This window comes from Thalassophryne amazonica, chromosome 7 (genome assembly GCF_902500255.1).
Source record: "Thalassophryne amazonica chromosome 7, fThaAma1.1, whole genome shotgun sequence".
NCBI lineage: Eukaryota > Metazoa > Chordata > Actinopteri > Batrachoidiformes > Batrachoididae > Thalassophryne > Thalassophryne amazonica.
In genome coordinates, this window is record NC_047109.1 from 6,113,473 (window position 1) to 6,128,405 (window position 14,933).

At 42.9% G+C, this 14,933-nt stretch overlaps 1 protein-coding gene across 1 annotated transcript in view; it reads right to left on the reverse strand.

Moving 5' to 3' along the window:
- Positions 1-14,933, reverse strand: part of adcy3a (adenylate cyclase 3a) — a 359,639-nt gene that overhangs the window by 240,903 nt on the left and 103,803 nt on the right. The window contains exon 4 of the mRNA XM_034173754.1: positions 4,882-4,993. Coding sequence (XP_034029645.1) covers positions 4,882-4,993 — 112 coding nt within the window. The remainder of the gene's footprint in view (positions 1-4,881; positions 4,994-14,933) is intronic.

The following is a 14,933-nucleotide window of genomic DNA, read 5'->3' on the forward strand; positions in this document are numbered from 1 at the left end:
GATAGTGAGCACTTCTCCTTTGCTGAGATAATCCATCCCACCTCACAGGTGTGCCATATCAGGATGCTGATTAGACACCATGATTAGTGCACAGGTGTGCCTTAGACTGCCCACAATAAAAGGCCACTCTGAAAGGTGCAGTTTTGTTTTATTGGGGGGGGATACCAGTCAGTATCTGGTGTGACCACCATTTGCCTCATGCAGTGCAACATATTTCCTTCGCATAGAGTTGATCAGGTTGTCAATTGTGGCCTGTGGAATGTTGGTCCACTCCTCTTCAATGGCTGTGCGAAGTTGCTGGATATTGGTAGGAACTGGTACACGCTGTCGTATACGCCGGTCCAGAGCATCCCAAACATGCTCAATGGGTGACATGTCCGGTGAGTATGCCGGCCATGCAAGAACTGGGACATTTTCAGCTTCCAAGAATTGTGTACAGATCCTTGCAACATGGGGCCGTGCATTATCCTGCTGCAACATGAGGTGATGTTCTTGGATGTATGGCACAACAATGGGCCTCAGGATCTCATCACGGTATCTCTGTGCATTCAAAATGCCATCAGTAAAATGCATCTGTGTTCTTCGTCCATAACAGACGCCTGCCCATACCATAACCCCACCACCACCATGGGCCACTCGATCCACAACATTGACATCAGAAAACCGCTCACCCACACAACGCCACACACGCTGTCTGCCATCTGCCCTGAACAGTGTGAACCGGGATTCGTCCGTGAAGAGAACACCTCTCCAACGTGCCAAACGCCAGCGAATGTGAGCATTTGCCCACTCAAGTCGGTTACGACGACGAACTGGAGTCAGGTCGAGACCCCGACGAGGACGACGAGCATGCAGATGAGCTTCCCTGAGACGGTTTCTGACAGTTTGTGCAGACATTCTTTGGTTATGCAAAGCGATTGTTTCAGCAGCTGTCCGAGTGGCTGGTCTCAGACGATCGTGGAGGTGAACATGCTGGATGTGGAGGTCCTGGGCTGGTGTGGTTACACGTGGTCTGCGGTTGTGAGGCTGGTTGGATGTACTGCCAAATTCTCTGAAACGCCTTTGGAGACGGCTTATGGTAGAGAAATGAACATTCAATACACGAGCAACAGCTCTGGTTGACATTCCTGCTGTCAGCATGCCAATTGCACGCTCCCTCAAATCTTGCGACATCTGTGGCATTGTGCTGTGTGATAAAACTGCACCTTTCAGAGTGGCCTTTTATTGTGGACAGTCTAAAGCACACCTGTGCACTAATCATGGTGTCTAATCAGCATCTTGATATGGCACACCTGTGAGGTGGGATGGATTATCTCAGCAAAGGAGAAGTGCTCACTATCACAGATTTAGACTGGTTTGTGAACAATATTTGAGGGAAATGGTGATATTGTGTATGTGGAAAAAGTTTTAGATCTTTGAGTTCATCTCATACAAAATGGGAGCAAAACCAAAAGTGTTGCGTTTATATTTTTGTTGAGTGTATATGGATTTGATTCATATGTTTTCACGTCAGACAAGCTTGAACCCTTGGGCGCATGCGTGAGTTTTTCCACGCCTGTCGGTGACGTCATTCGCCTGTGAGCACGCCTTGTGGAAGGAGTGGTCCCGCCCCGTCTTCGGATTTTCATTGTCTGGAAATGGCGGAATGATTTGGGTTTTTTCCATCAGAATTTTTTCAGAAGCTGTTAGAGACTGGCACCTGGAAACTATTCGAAAAATTTATCTGGCTTTCGGTGAAAATTTTACGGGCTTCACAGAGAATAAGGTCTGTTAGTACAGCTTTATGGACCCCTTTAAGAACGCTCAGCGCGCCGCACTCTGAGCTGCGACGACACGGCACAAGCCACCGGACCATTTCTGAGCTGATGGCTCTGTGGATACGAGACCGTCGTGTACTCTTTTTCTGGTTATCACAAGAGCTGGACATCAGCCATTGTCTGGCAGATCTCACTTTTAACAAGAGATTTTGTCATGGAAAATCGCTTCGCGCGTCACAACCGATTCGTTTTGGAAGCGAGACAAAGGAACACCTCCGTTTCGGCGTGTCAGAGGACAAGTTTGGACATGTCTATCTCGGCTTTCAATGCTTACCAGTCCAGTAAGTATCAGTGAAATTGTGGAGAGCTGGATTCCACGTGTTGTGTATCTCAGTAAGTGATAATAATGCAAATAACATGCTGTTGTCGTGCGGTATGCATTTTCTGAGTCCCTCCATCCATGCCCAGTTGCCCAAAATGACATATATCTGTCATTTTGGGCAACTGGGCATAGATGGCGGGACTCAGAAAATGTATACCGCCCTCCAACAGCAGGTTATTGTATTATCATCATTTGTGTGTATTCCACGGTCACGCCCACCTGCCTTTTCTTGGACCCTGACGTGATCTGTTGGCTGCCTGTCGTGTCACCTGCAGCATCTCACATTTTTTCAGCTGCTAATTATCAGAGTCCGTTCTGCTTAGTGATCAGCGTTTATTCACTTATCAGACTTTGTGCACATCTGAGCTGTAGTTCTTCTACTGACTGAACTGTTAAGTTATTCTGTGTCTTCAGTGATCAGATCCACTAACAACCTGGAGTGATCACTTTTGTAGCTGTGATTATCTCTGAATGCAGCAACACAGGGAATTTTAACTCTGTTATAGTCACCTGAGCTGTCTCCTGACTGTTTGTCAGCCAGATGTTTTTGAACTCCGTTCCTGGACTGTAACACTAAAGGAACTATTTAAGTTTAGTTGTAATTTCCAGCTGTGTTGCCCAAATGCACCTACCCAGTCTCACCTGCTCTCTCATCTCCCTTGCAGTTCCTCGAGTCCCAGTAGCTTCACAGGCTCGCTTCACCTGGTCCCTGTCCTGTTCGTCCCTAGTTCCAGTCCTGGTCCTGTTGTCCTGTCTGTTCCGTCGGTCAGGTTCCCGTCGTCCATCTTGTCTGTCCCGTCAGTCAAGTGCTCTGTTCTGGTCTTCTTAGTTTTTGTTCTTCCACTGCGCAGTTCTCAGTTGCTAATAAATTCTTGTTTATACTTCCTGTGCCTGCCTTACTGCTCCTGCATTTGGGTCAACATCCAAACCCGGTCCTCAACTGTAACACTGCTGTCTGCATGTTGAACTCACACAAAAAAACAAATAAAACATTCTGCACATATGATGAAGTAGTATCGAGGAGGATTTTATTAAAAAGAAGACCTGAAACTTCAGCTACAATTTGCCAGAAGGTACATCTGATATGTAAGCCTAGATTTGATGTTTTGGTGAAAGAAAATCCTCCTCTGTACCACGTCATCATGAAGCTGTATAACTGGGGATAGAAAATGCAAAACTTGCACTACGCATAATTTCTCAAATCACAGCCACAGAAGCCTGTAACTTCTTCTGGGTTGTCTGGGTGTCTTGGTGGCTTTCCTCACTCTTTACCATTTACCATAGAGTGTCATACTGTTTGTATTTCTTCATAACTGATGTAAATAAAGTTCAAGACATATTCAGTGATGTGGAAATGTTCATGTATCCATCCCCTGACTTGTCTGAAGAAAACTGGCAGTTAAACTGAATATTTACAGGTATTATACCAAAGGGGCCCATTACTTATGCAACCCATCATCTTGGCTTTTATATTTTTAATTAATTTATATCAAGTTGTAGGAATTTACTTTCAGTTTGAGTCTAACGATGATAATTTTAGAAATGTTTATATTGAGAAGTCTGATTTACTTTTTGTATTTTAAATGCCATAAACAAATTAAAATGTGTGAAATACCAAGGGGCTGGATACGTTTGCAAACCACTGTATTGCAGAACAATGAATGGCATCAGTTCCATTTGTTGCACTGTTAATTTAGCACTGAAACATTTACTGTGTATGGGCCAGCTATGAGATCAAGCAACTTCCTGTGGAATTCTCAGGTTGTCGCCTGAAAACCAAAACCTAAACCTTTGTGAAAAGCACCACAAGCTGCGAAGAAGCACCATGGAGATTTCATGCTTGCAGAGTTAGAAAACATTCAATGGATGACTTCTGGGGTGTGACACCAGGCTGCTGGCACAGAGTCCGACTGAGCACTGACATCTGTAAGTACACCATTGATCAGAGAGATCAGCGTAGCACCACCTGTCCAGAGATGGACAACAAGTCCTTTCTTCTAGTCGAATGGGTTGATGTCCGACTCAGTCAAGTAAAAGCCAGAAATTTCAGTCGGAAAGAAAATAGTTTGACAAAACAGCTGAGGGCCAGCTGATTCAGGACTGAACTTCTGAATGTGGTGGTGCTGCTGATTCCATGAGTTTGCCGGTGCATGGAATCAGATGATGCTGTCATGCTGTTAGGACATCTCTGCTGTCATGCACATGAAAGTAGTTAACTTGCAGAGAACCTCACTTGTCTTGGAAGTAAAATTCATGTTCCTGGATGCTCTGCCTTTCGAGTCCTGGAGCTTCATTTGTATATATGGTTGTGAGATAAAGAGATGAACCAGTCAGCTAAGGTGATGTCTGGATGTCTTTGGAGACAGGTCTCATTGTGTCAGAGTTGGGCAGCAAGAGCAGAGACAGTGCAGGTTTTCCTTGCTACCAATCACCTCAGCAGGTGATCTTACTGATGCGCCCTTCTGCTCAACTTAAAGTTATTTCTGAAATCATCAGCTAATGTGACCTCTATCAATGCCGTCAACTGGCAATGTAATCAGATTGGTGCTGTGGCGTCGATGAGACACCGTTGTGACTGACGTACTTGTCACAATGCTGCTGACAATCAGATTACATCAATGAGACCCCGTTGGTGACGCCATAATCAGATCACTGCTTCAAGTCAATGAGATGCCGTCACTCACTGTTGTTCTGATGATGCAATGCAAAAACGTTTTTTTCATGTAATAAAGTGAAACTCACAGCAGCTAGTTTGTCGAAGCGAGCAAACAGTTCGTTGAGCAGTTTGACCAGCTCCTGAGCGCTGCAAGAAGACGACAGCTGGGTGAAGCCAACGATGTCTGCAAACAGAATACTGAACAAGAGAGACAGACAAATGCATTAATATCTCAAAACACACACGCTACACTGGTATATAAAGTACTTGTAATAACAGTAATAATAAGATAAAGAAGATGAAGAATGCTACATCCAAATATTCATATATATATATATATATATATATATATATATATATAGAAGGCACACAGCAGTACATCACAATCCATAGAGTGTCTGAATACGTGGTGTGCATTTCAAAGTAGTCAAACAGTACCCACACGATCCTCTGTATCCATAGTGCACACAGGACTACACTGAGCTATCCCATGATGCAGTAGTCTAGGAACCAAAAACAAAGGAATTCCTGGGAAATTTTAAAGACTATGGCTGAAAATGGCAGTGCTGTCCATGGAACAGTGACCTTATTGAAATATACATCAGCAACCCTTTAAAAGAGTCTGTCATTGCAAAATAGACGTTTGTGCGGCACACTAACCTGGTCTCACAGCAAGTCGTGATTCAGCCGCATGAAATATACATTAATCTACTGGTTTGTAATATTGTCACGAAAAGCACCTCATTTTCGTCACAGTAGCACAAATTCATTCTAATTCATTCTGTGATGGCTGCACGAAATTAAAAGTGAAGTGGAGGGGTCGGGTGGCTATGGTTAGGGTGGGGGGAAAGAGTAAGATTAGGTTATGGTTAAGGTTAGGGGTGGGGGTAGGAGGAGGGTTAGGAATAGTGAGTTAAAAACAACCTTGTCACGAAAATTTGACTCATTTCGTCACGGGAGCACGAAAAAAAAAAATACGTGAGACTGGGCTGGACATACACAGATATGAGCAAATGTGTTATTCGTTAAGATCCGGACCAAAGGACGGCAAAGAAGGAGGTGGTGCAGTACACCCAAATTGTGACCCTACTACTAGCTTGCTTAGCTTTAGTACGTACTACAGTAACAGTTGGGTCGTATGTACTAACCAACCTTAAGTACATAGTAAGTATTTGGATGCAGGAAAAGGAAAAAAGATGAAGAACAAGAAGAAGCACTTCAGAAACAGATGATCCAGTTTAAAAGTATTTCACATCAACATTTGCATGTATAAACAACATAAACACAATGAATAACAAAAACAACCATGAAGTCAAACCTAATGTACAGTTGTGCTCAAACGTTTACATACCATGGCAGATTTTTTTGTTGTTGTTGTTTTTGTTTTTTGGCCATTTTACAGAGAATATGAATAATAACACAAAAACTTTTTTTCACTCATGGTTAGTGGTTAGGTGAAGCCATTTATTGTCAAATAACTGTGTTTATGTTTTTTCAACTTTAGTTTTTATTGAATTCTTCAGTTTTGCATAAAGAAACAACAACAACCAACCAAACGCCTGACAAACCAACAAAAAATAGGAAAAAGCCATCACAGCAGCAGTAGTAGTAGTAGTAGTAGTAAGAGTCTGGGAAAATAAAATGAAAGCGACACATATTCCACCAAGTTTTTATTAAACAAATCAAATGTGATTACAAGTCAAGAAAATTCCAGTTCTGTGTTATAGCCTTTTTGCAAGCTGCCTGTAATATTTGCAAAAGTTATCTGTCTTTTTTGTCAGTCCAGATGGTATGTTGCCCAAATAAAACATGATTTGCTGCAGTTTTAATCTCCACACCTGTCATCTAATCACATCTGTCCAGTAGGGGGAGATCTTTGGGCATTCCCAGAAAATACAGGAGTGGCCCGCTGATGTATATCCACACTTTATCCAACATTTGCCTTGTTCAGAGTCTCTACTTTGTTGTTCCTTCACTCTGGGAGTAATAAAGAACCTCATGGTCTTTTTCCAAGAGAATTCCCTCCACTTACTGTATCAGAGCTGGAGGTGGTTGTCATTGGCTAACAAATATTCAACCAGTCTAAAAAAATGATAATTAAAGGTTTTCTAGCCTGTCATTGAGAGACAATATTTGCATTCATGTGGTGTCTTTGTTGGAGATACCTGAAAAAAAAAAATTTCCCAGTAAGCAGTTATGCTTTTATTGCAGCAGAGTTTTAATCCATTTATTTTGGCAGGGATAAATCACAAGTCATATGCTGGCCACCGTAATATTTTAGCATCCTCATCAGTTGTTTTATCTCTAATGTTATGTGTCGGACGCAGCTCGGAGAACCGACCAGCGTTTGAAGGACCCAGTATGAAATAAGCAGAGCACGGTACAAAGGCTAACTGAATTTAATACATAACAGTGATACAAAAAATAACAAAAGAAAGTGCGGTCTGGCGTGGTGCGCTCCCAGCAGCGCTAACGGTCCGGAGCCAGAAGCTGTTCGGACCCAAGGACCCCGCCGACACCCCCCAGGTGGCCGCAACAAACCGAGTCTGTGAAAGAAGGAACCATTATGTGAGTCCACACTCTACACACAGAGAGAACACTTAAAGGTGTACAAACAGCAAACACTTCCTGGCTTGATTACTAATCAGCTTCCCAACCTGCAAGCATGGAACATCCAGTTCACAAAACTCCACTGCAGTGGAAGCCGATACATGACTAACATACAGCTCAATATAAAAAGGTGTGAGGGACACCACATTTACTGACTGTATAAATGTTAGTCACAAAATCTAACGTACCTCAGGAAGTGTGCTGACGAGCGTGAGACCTCACCCCCTCCTCTTTCACAGACCGTGCATCAAACCCTGGATGTTCTCTGCATCCACTGATGATGAGATGGCTCCCGAGACGACGATCTCACCCGTCTGGTCACAAGGTCGAGTCTCTGGCAAATACACACTGTATACTCCAGTCTTAAATGCCACCATGTTCCAATCCATATAGATGCACCTCAGCTGTGAGTCCTGACGAGCCGCAGGTGATCAGGGTGAGGTCCTGATAACCTCAGCAACACAGCCACTCAGTCCCAAATGCAAGCCACCTGGAAGGAGAAACAAAGGACAGAAACAAAAAGGCAGCCAGGCCCCCCCAGCCATATAACATCTAAGTTCTTTAAGCCAGATGTTCAATAGCGTTTTAATCAGGCAAACACTGTAAATAAAAGTGACGTAATAATGCTTTATCACCAATAACAGGGGGAAGAGGTACAACCCCTGGCAAAAATTATGGAATCACCGGCCTCGGAGAATGTTCATTCAGTTGTTTAATTTTGTAGAAAAAAAGCAGATCACAGACATGACACAAAACTAAAGTCATTTCAAATGGCAACTTTCTGGCTTTAAGAAACACTATAAGAAATCAAGAAAAAAAAATTGTGGCATTCAGTAACAGTTACTTTTTTAGACCAAGCAGAGGGAAAAAAATATGGACTCACTCAATTCTGAGGAATAAATTATGGAATCACCCTGTAAATTTTCATCCCCAAAACTAACACCTGCATCAAATCAGATCTGCTCGTTAGTCTGCATCTATAAAGGAGAGCTGTTGCACCAAGTGGACTGACATGAATCATGGCTCCAACACGAGAGATGTCAATTAAAACAAAGGAGAGGATTATCAAACTCTTAAAAGAGGGTAAATCATCACGCAATGTTGCAAAAGACGTTGGTTGTTCAAAGTCAGCTGTGTCTAAACTCTGGACCAAATACAAACAACATGGGAAGGTTGTTAAAGGCAAACATACTGGTAGACCAAGGAAGACATCAAAGCATCAAGACAGAAAACTTAAAGCAATATGTCTCAAAAATTGAAAATGCACAACAAAACAAATGAGGAACGAATGGGACGAAACTGGAGTCAACGTCTGTGACCGAACTGTAAGAAACCGCCTAAAGGAAATGGGATTTACATTTACATTTGCAATCAGAGAAAGTTGGAGCCAGATTGATGAAGAGTACTGTTTGTCACTCATTAAGTCCATGCCTCAGAGACTGCAAGCTGTTATAAAAGCCAGAGTTGGAGCAACAAAATACTAGTGATGTGTTGGAGCGTTCTTTTGTTTTTCATGATTCCATACTTTTTTCCCCAGAATTGAGTGAGTCCATATTTTTTTCCCTCTGCTTGGTCTAAAAAAGTAACCGTTACTGACTGCCACATTTTTTTTTTCTTGATTTCTTATAGTGTTTCTTAAAGACAGAAAGTTGCCATTTGAAATCAAATCAAATCAAATCAATTTCATTTATATAGCGCCAAATCACAACAAACAGTTGCCCCAAGGCGCTTCATATTGCAAGGCAAAGCCATACAATAATTACAGAAAAACCCCAACTGTCAAAGCTGTGAGCAAGCACTTGGCGACAGTGGGAAGGAAAAACTCCCTTTTAACAGGAAGAAACTTCCAGCAGAACCAGGCTCAGGGAGGGGCAGTCTTCTGCTGGGACTGGTTGGGGCTGAGGGACAGAACCAGGAAAAAGACATGCTGTGGAGGGGAGCAGAGATCAATCACTAATGATTAAATGCAGAGTGGTGCATACAGAGCAATAAGAGAATGAAACACTCAGTGCATCATGGGAACCCCCCAGCAGTCTAAGTCTATAGCAGCATAACTAAGGGATGGTTCAGGGTCACCTGATCCAGCCCTAACTATAAGCTTAAGCAAAAAGGAAAGTTTTAAGCCTAATCTTAAAAGTAGAGAGGGTGTCTGTCTCCCTGATCCGAATTGGGAGCTGGTTCCAGAGGAGAGGAGCCTGAAAGCTGAAGGCTCTGCCTCCCATTCTACTCTTACAAACCCTAAGAACTACAAGTAAGCCTGCAGTCTGAGAGCGAAGCGCTCTATTGGGGTGATATGGTACTATGAGGTCCCTAAGATAAGATGGGACCTGTTTATTCAAAACCTTATAAGTAAGAAGAAGAATTTTAAATTCTATTCTGGAATTAACAGGAAGCCAATGAAGAGAGGCCAATATGGGTGAGATATGCTCTCTCCTTCTAGTCCCTGTCAGTACTCTAGCTGCAGCATTTTGAATTAACTGAAGGCTTTTCAGGGAACTTTTAGGACAACCTGATAATAATGAATTACAATAGTCCAGCCTAGAGGAAATAAATGCATGAATTAGTTTTTCAGCATCACTCTGAGACAAGACCTTTCTAATTTTAGAGATATTGCGCAAATGCAAAAAAGCAGTCCTACATATTTGTTTAATATGCGCATTGAATGACATATCCTGATCAAAAATGACTCCAAGATTTCTCACAGTATTACTAGAGGTCAGGGTAATGCCATCCAGAGTAAGGATCTGGTTAGACACCATGTTTCTAAGATTTGTGGGGCCAAGTACAATAACTTCAGTTTTATCTGAGTTTAAAAGCAGGAAATTAGAGGTCATCCATGTCTTTATGTCTGTAAGATAATCCTGCAGTTTAGCTAATTGGTGTGTGTCCTCTGGCTTCATGGATAGATAAAGCTGAGTATCATCTGCGTAACAATGAAAATTTAAGCAATGCTGTCTAATAATACTGCCTAAGGGAAGCATGTATAAAGTGAATAAAATTGGTCCTAGCACAGAACCTTGTGGAACTCCATAATTAACCTTAGTCTGTTTAGAGGATTCCCCATTTACATGAACAAATTGTAATCTATTAGATAAATATGATTCAAACCACCGCAGCGCAGTGCCTTTAATACCTATGGCATGCGCTAATCTCTGTAATAAAATTTTATGGTCAACAGTATCAAAAGCAGCACTGAGGTCTAACAGGACAAGCACAGAGATGAGTCCACTGTCCATAAGAAGATCATTTGTAACCTTCACTAATGCTGTTTCTGTATTATGATGACTTCTAGAACCTGACTGAAACTCTTTAAATAGACCGTTCCTCTGCAGATGATCAGTTAGCTGTTTTACAATTACCCTTTCAAGAATTTTTGAGAGAAAAGGAAGGTTGGAGATTGGTCTATAATTAGCTAAGATAGCTGGGTCAAGTGATGGCTTTTTAATTAATGGTTTAATTACTGCCACCTTAAAAGCCTGTGGTACATAGCCAACTAATAAAGATAGATTGATCATATTTAAGATCGAAGCATTAATTCATGGTAGGGCTTCCTTGAGCAGCCTGGTAGGAATGGGGTCTAATAGACAAGTTGATGGTTTGGAGGAAGTAACTAATGAAAATAACTCAGACAGAACAATCGGAGAGAAAGAGTCTAACCAAATACCAGCATTACTGAAAGCAGCCAAAGATAACGATATGTCTTTGGGATGGTTATGAGTAATTTTTTCTCTAATAGTTCAAATTTTATTAGCAAAGAAAGTCATGAAGTCATTACTAGTTAAAGGAATACTCGGCTCAATAGAGCTCTGACTCTTTGTCAGCCTGGCTACAGTGCTGAAAAGAAACCTGGGGTTGTTCTTATTTTCTTCAAATAGTGATGAGTAGTAAGATGTCCTAGCTTTACAGAGGGCTTTTTTATAGAGCAACAAACTCTTTTTCCAGGCTAAGTGAAGATCTTCTAAATTAGTGAGACGCCACTTCCTCTCCAATTTACGGGTAATCTGCTTTAAGCTGTGAGTTTGTGAGTTATACCACGGAGTCAGGCACTTCTGATTTAAGGCTCTCTTTTTCAGAGGAGCTACAGCATCCAAAGTTGTGCTCAATGAGGATGTAAAACTATTGACGAGATAATCTATCTCACTCACAGAGTTTAGGTAGCTACTCTGCACTGTGTTGGTATATGGCATTGGAGAACATAACAAAGAAGGAATCATATCCTTAAACCTAGTTACAGCGCTTTCTGAAAGACTTCTACTGTAATAAAACTTATTCCCCACTGCTGGGTAGTCCATTAAAGTAAATGTAAATGTTATTAAGAAATGATCAGACAGAAGGGGGTTTTCAAGGAATACTGTTAAGTCTTCAATTTCCATACCATAAGTCAGAACAAGATCTAAAGTATGGTTAAAGTGGTGGGTGTTCTCATTTACATTTCGAGCGAAGCCAATAGAGTCTAATAATAGATTAAATGCAGTGTTGAGGCTGTCATTCTCAGCATCTATGTAGATGTTAAAATCGCCCACTATAATTATCTTATCTGAGGTAAGCACTAAGTCAGACAAAAGGTCTGAAAATTCACAGAGAAACTCACAGCAACGACCAGGTGGACGATAGATAACAACAAATAAAACTGGTTTTTCGGACTTCCAATTTGGATGGACAAGACTAAGAGTCAAGCTTTCAAATGAATTAAAGCTCTGTCTGGGTTTTTGATTAATTAATACGCTGGAGTGGAAGATTGCTGCTAATCCTCCCCCTCGGCCCGTGCTTCGAGCATTTTGACAGTTATTGTGACTCGGGGGTGTTGACTCATTTAAACTAACATATTCATCCTGCTGTAACCAGGTTTCTGTAAGGCAGAATAAATCAATATGTTGATCAATTATTATATCATTTACTAACAGGGACTTAGAAGAGAGAGATCTAATGTTTAATAAACCACATTTAACGGGGATGGGGTATTGGGGGGATGGCAGGGGGAGAGAAGCTGCAGAGAGGTGTGTAAGACTACAACTCTGCTTCCTGGTCCCAACCCTGGATAGTCACGGTTTGGAGGGTTTAATAAAATTGGCCAGATTTCCAGAAATGAGAGCTGCTCCATCCAAAGTGGGATGGATGCCATCTCTCCTAACAAGACCAGGCTTTCCCCAGAAGCTTTGCCAATTATCTATGAAGCCCACCTCATTTTTTGGACACCACTCAGACAGCCAGCAATTCAAGGAGAACATGCGGCTAAACATGTCACTCCCGGTCCGATTGGGGAGAGGCCCAAAGAAAACTACAGAGTCCGACATTGTTTTTGCAAAGTTACACACCGATTCAATGTTAATTTTAGTGACCTCCGATTGGCGTAACCGGGTGTCATTACTGCCGACGTGAATTACAATCGTACCAAATTTATGCTTAGCCTTAGCCAGCAGTTTCAAATTTCCTTCAATGTCGCCTGCTCTGGCCCCCGGAAGACAATTGACTATGGTTGCTGGTGTCGCTAACTTCACATTTCTCAAAACAGAGTCGCCAATAACCAGAGTTTGATACTCGGCGGGTGTGTCGCCGAGTGGGGAAAGACGGTTAGAGATGTGAATGGGTTGGTGGTGAACAGGGGGCTTCTGTTTAGGACTACGCTTCCTCCTCACAGTCACCCAGCCGGCCTGCCCGGCTGCTCGGGATCTGCTGGGGGACAGCTAACAGCTAAGCTACCAACTACAGGGGCCTGGCTATCGGTAGGATTTTCCAAGGTGCAGAGCCGAATCTCCAATTCACCCAGCCTGGCCTCCAAAGCTACGAATAAGCAACACTTATTACAAGTACCATTACTGCTAAAGGAGGTCGAGGAATAACTAAGCATTTCACACCCAGAGCAGAAAAGTGCGGGAGAGATAGGAGAAGCCGCCATGCTAAACCGGCTAAGAGCTAGTAGCTGCGCTAAGCTAGCAGATTCCTAAAAACACACAAAGTGAATAATGTGTAAATAATTTAGAGGTGATTCAGCAGAGGGAGTGCTTTAGTTAAGGCACGTGAAGATTACACTGTGAAACAAATCGTTATCTCGTTATCTAGATCAATCTAACTACGCAGATTAAACAGCTAACAGATACAGCAAAACACCGCTGTGCTCTGGAACAGGAAGTGATACAATACCGCAGTGACAGCCAACCACCAGTAGAGGCCTTTCTCGGCCTATGAAATTATATGTTTTAGTAATTTCTTCTCCCAGAAATCACACAGTATCTCCAAAATCACAAATACTAGATGGCTCAAAAAAAAAGTAAAATGTGTCAGAATAAACAGTAAGGAACAAGAAGAACAAATGTGAACACAGCAAAACAACGGTGACCTCCATTTGTGAAGTGAAATGTGGTGCGCGTTCCCACGGCGGTGTCAGCTGTTTTGTCGTCGGCTTTGGTGCAGGGGCCGAGGTTCCCAAATGGATTACTCCTCTTTCCCTGAGATCTGCGGTAGCTTCATGTACGTCCTTGTAGATTACCGGGCTGGTGCTGAGGTGGACACAGAGCCCCACAGGGTGAAGAGTTTGGAAATGGATTTCTTTTTCTTTCAGCACTCTTCTTACACAGGCTCAGGCACAGGGCACAGGCTTATGATCCTGTTCGTGGAAGACGCGTCTTCTGTTGCGCTGGACATCCTTTTTACTCCAGGTGGACTGAAGCACTAATTCTTTAGTCTTGAACTCAAGAGAATGTTGTGTGGGCCGCCAGAAGAGGAGGTACTGCTGGCCCACCACCAGAGGGCGCCCTGCCTGAAGTGCGGGCTTCAGGCACGAGAGGGCGCTGCCGCCTACAGGAACAGCCGAGGTGACAGCTGTCACTCATCAACCATGACAGCTGTCACCGATCATCTGCATCTCACCTGGAATAAAAGCAGGAAGACCCCTCCACCACATCGCCGAGATATCGACTTCAGCGAGAGGTAATATTCTCAGCCGTTTAACTAACTGTGTTTAGTCTGAACTCATTTTTGCAGCTGTTTTTCCTGTGGAGTGCATTGTCTGGAGATTGGCGTGACCGGTGTAGAAGAATTTTTAGGTCCTTATTTGAACTATGATGAACTATCAAGTGTCCTGATCCGAACTGTATGTCCTCTGGTTGAACTAGCAGGTGTGCAACCCCAAAAAAGGGCTCTATTAGTCATTCAGTCTGTCGGGGGCTTTCCAAGGCCTTTTAGGTGCTTTCCCGCAGGCCACGTGCAGGGGCCTCAGGCCAGCTGCACCTGTGGCTGAGGCCATGTGTGGGGGGGCCTCAGGCCAGCTGCACCTGTGGCTGAAGGTCTTTTAAAAAAATCAGTTGTAAATCCTTCACGTTTTAATGGGAGCGTTTGTCACGTTGAAATAATGGCCTAACACCTGCTTAGGGTTCACTAGAGGACGCTTCCAATAGAAAACCATGTCTTGGGAATGAAATAAATAAAAAAGTCGAAGGAGGAGCGATGCCCGCGGGTCTCCAATAAATAGATGAGCGCGGTTGTCATATTCAGTCTCTCTAGAGGACTCAGTTTGTCTAAGCTCTGTGTC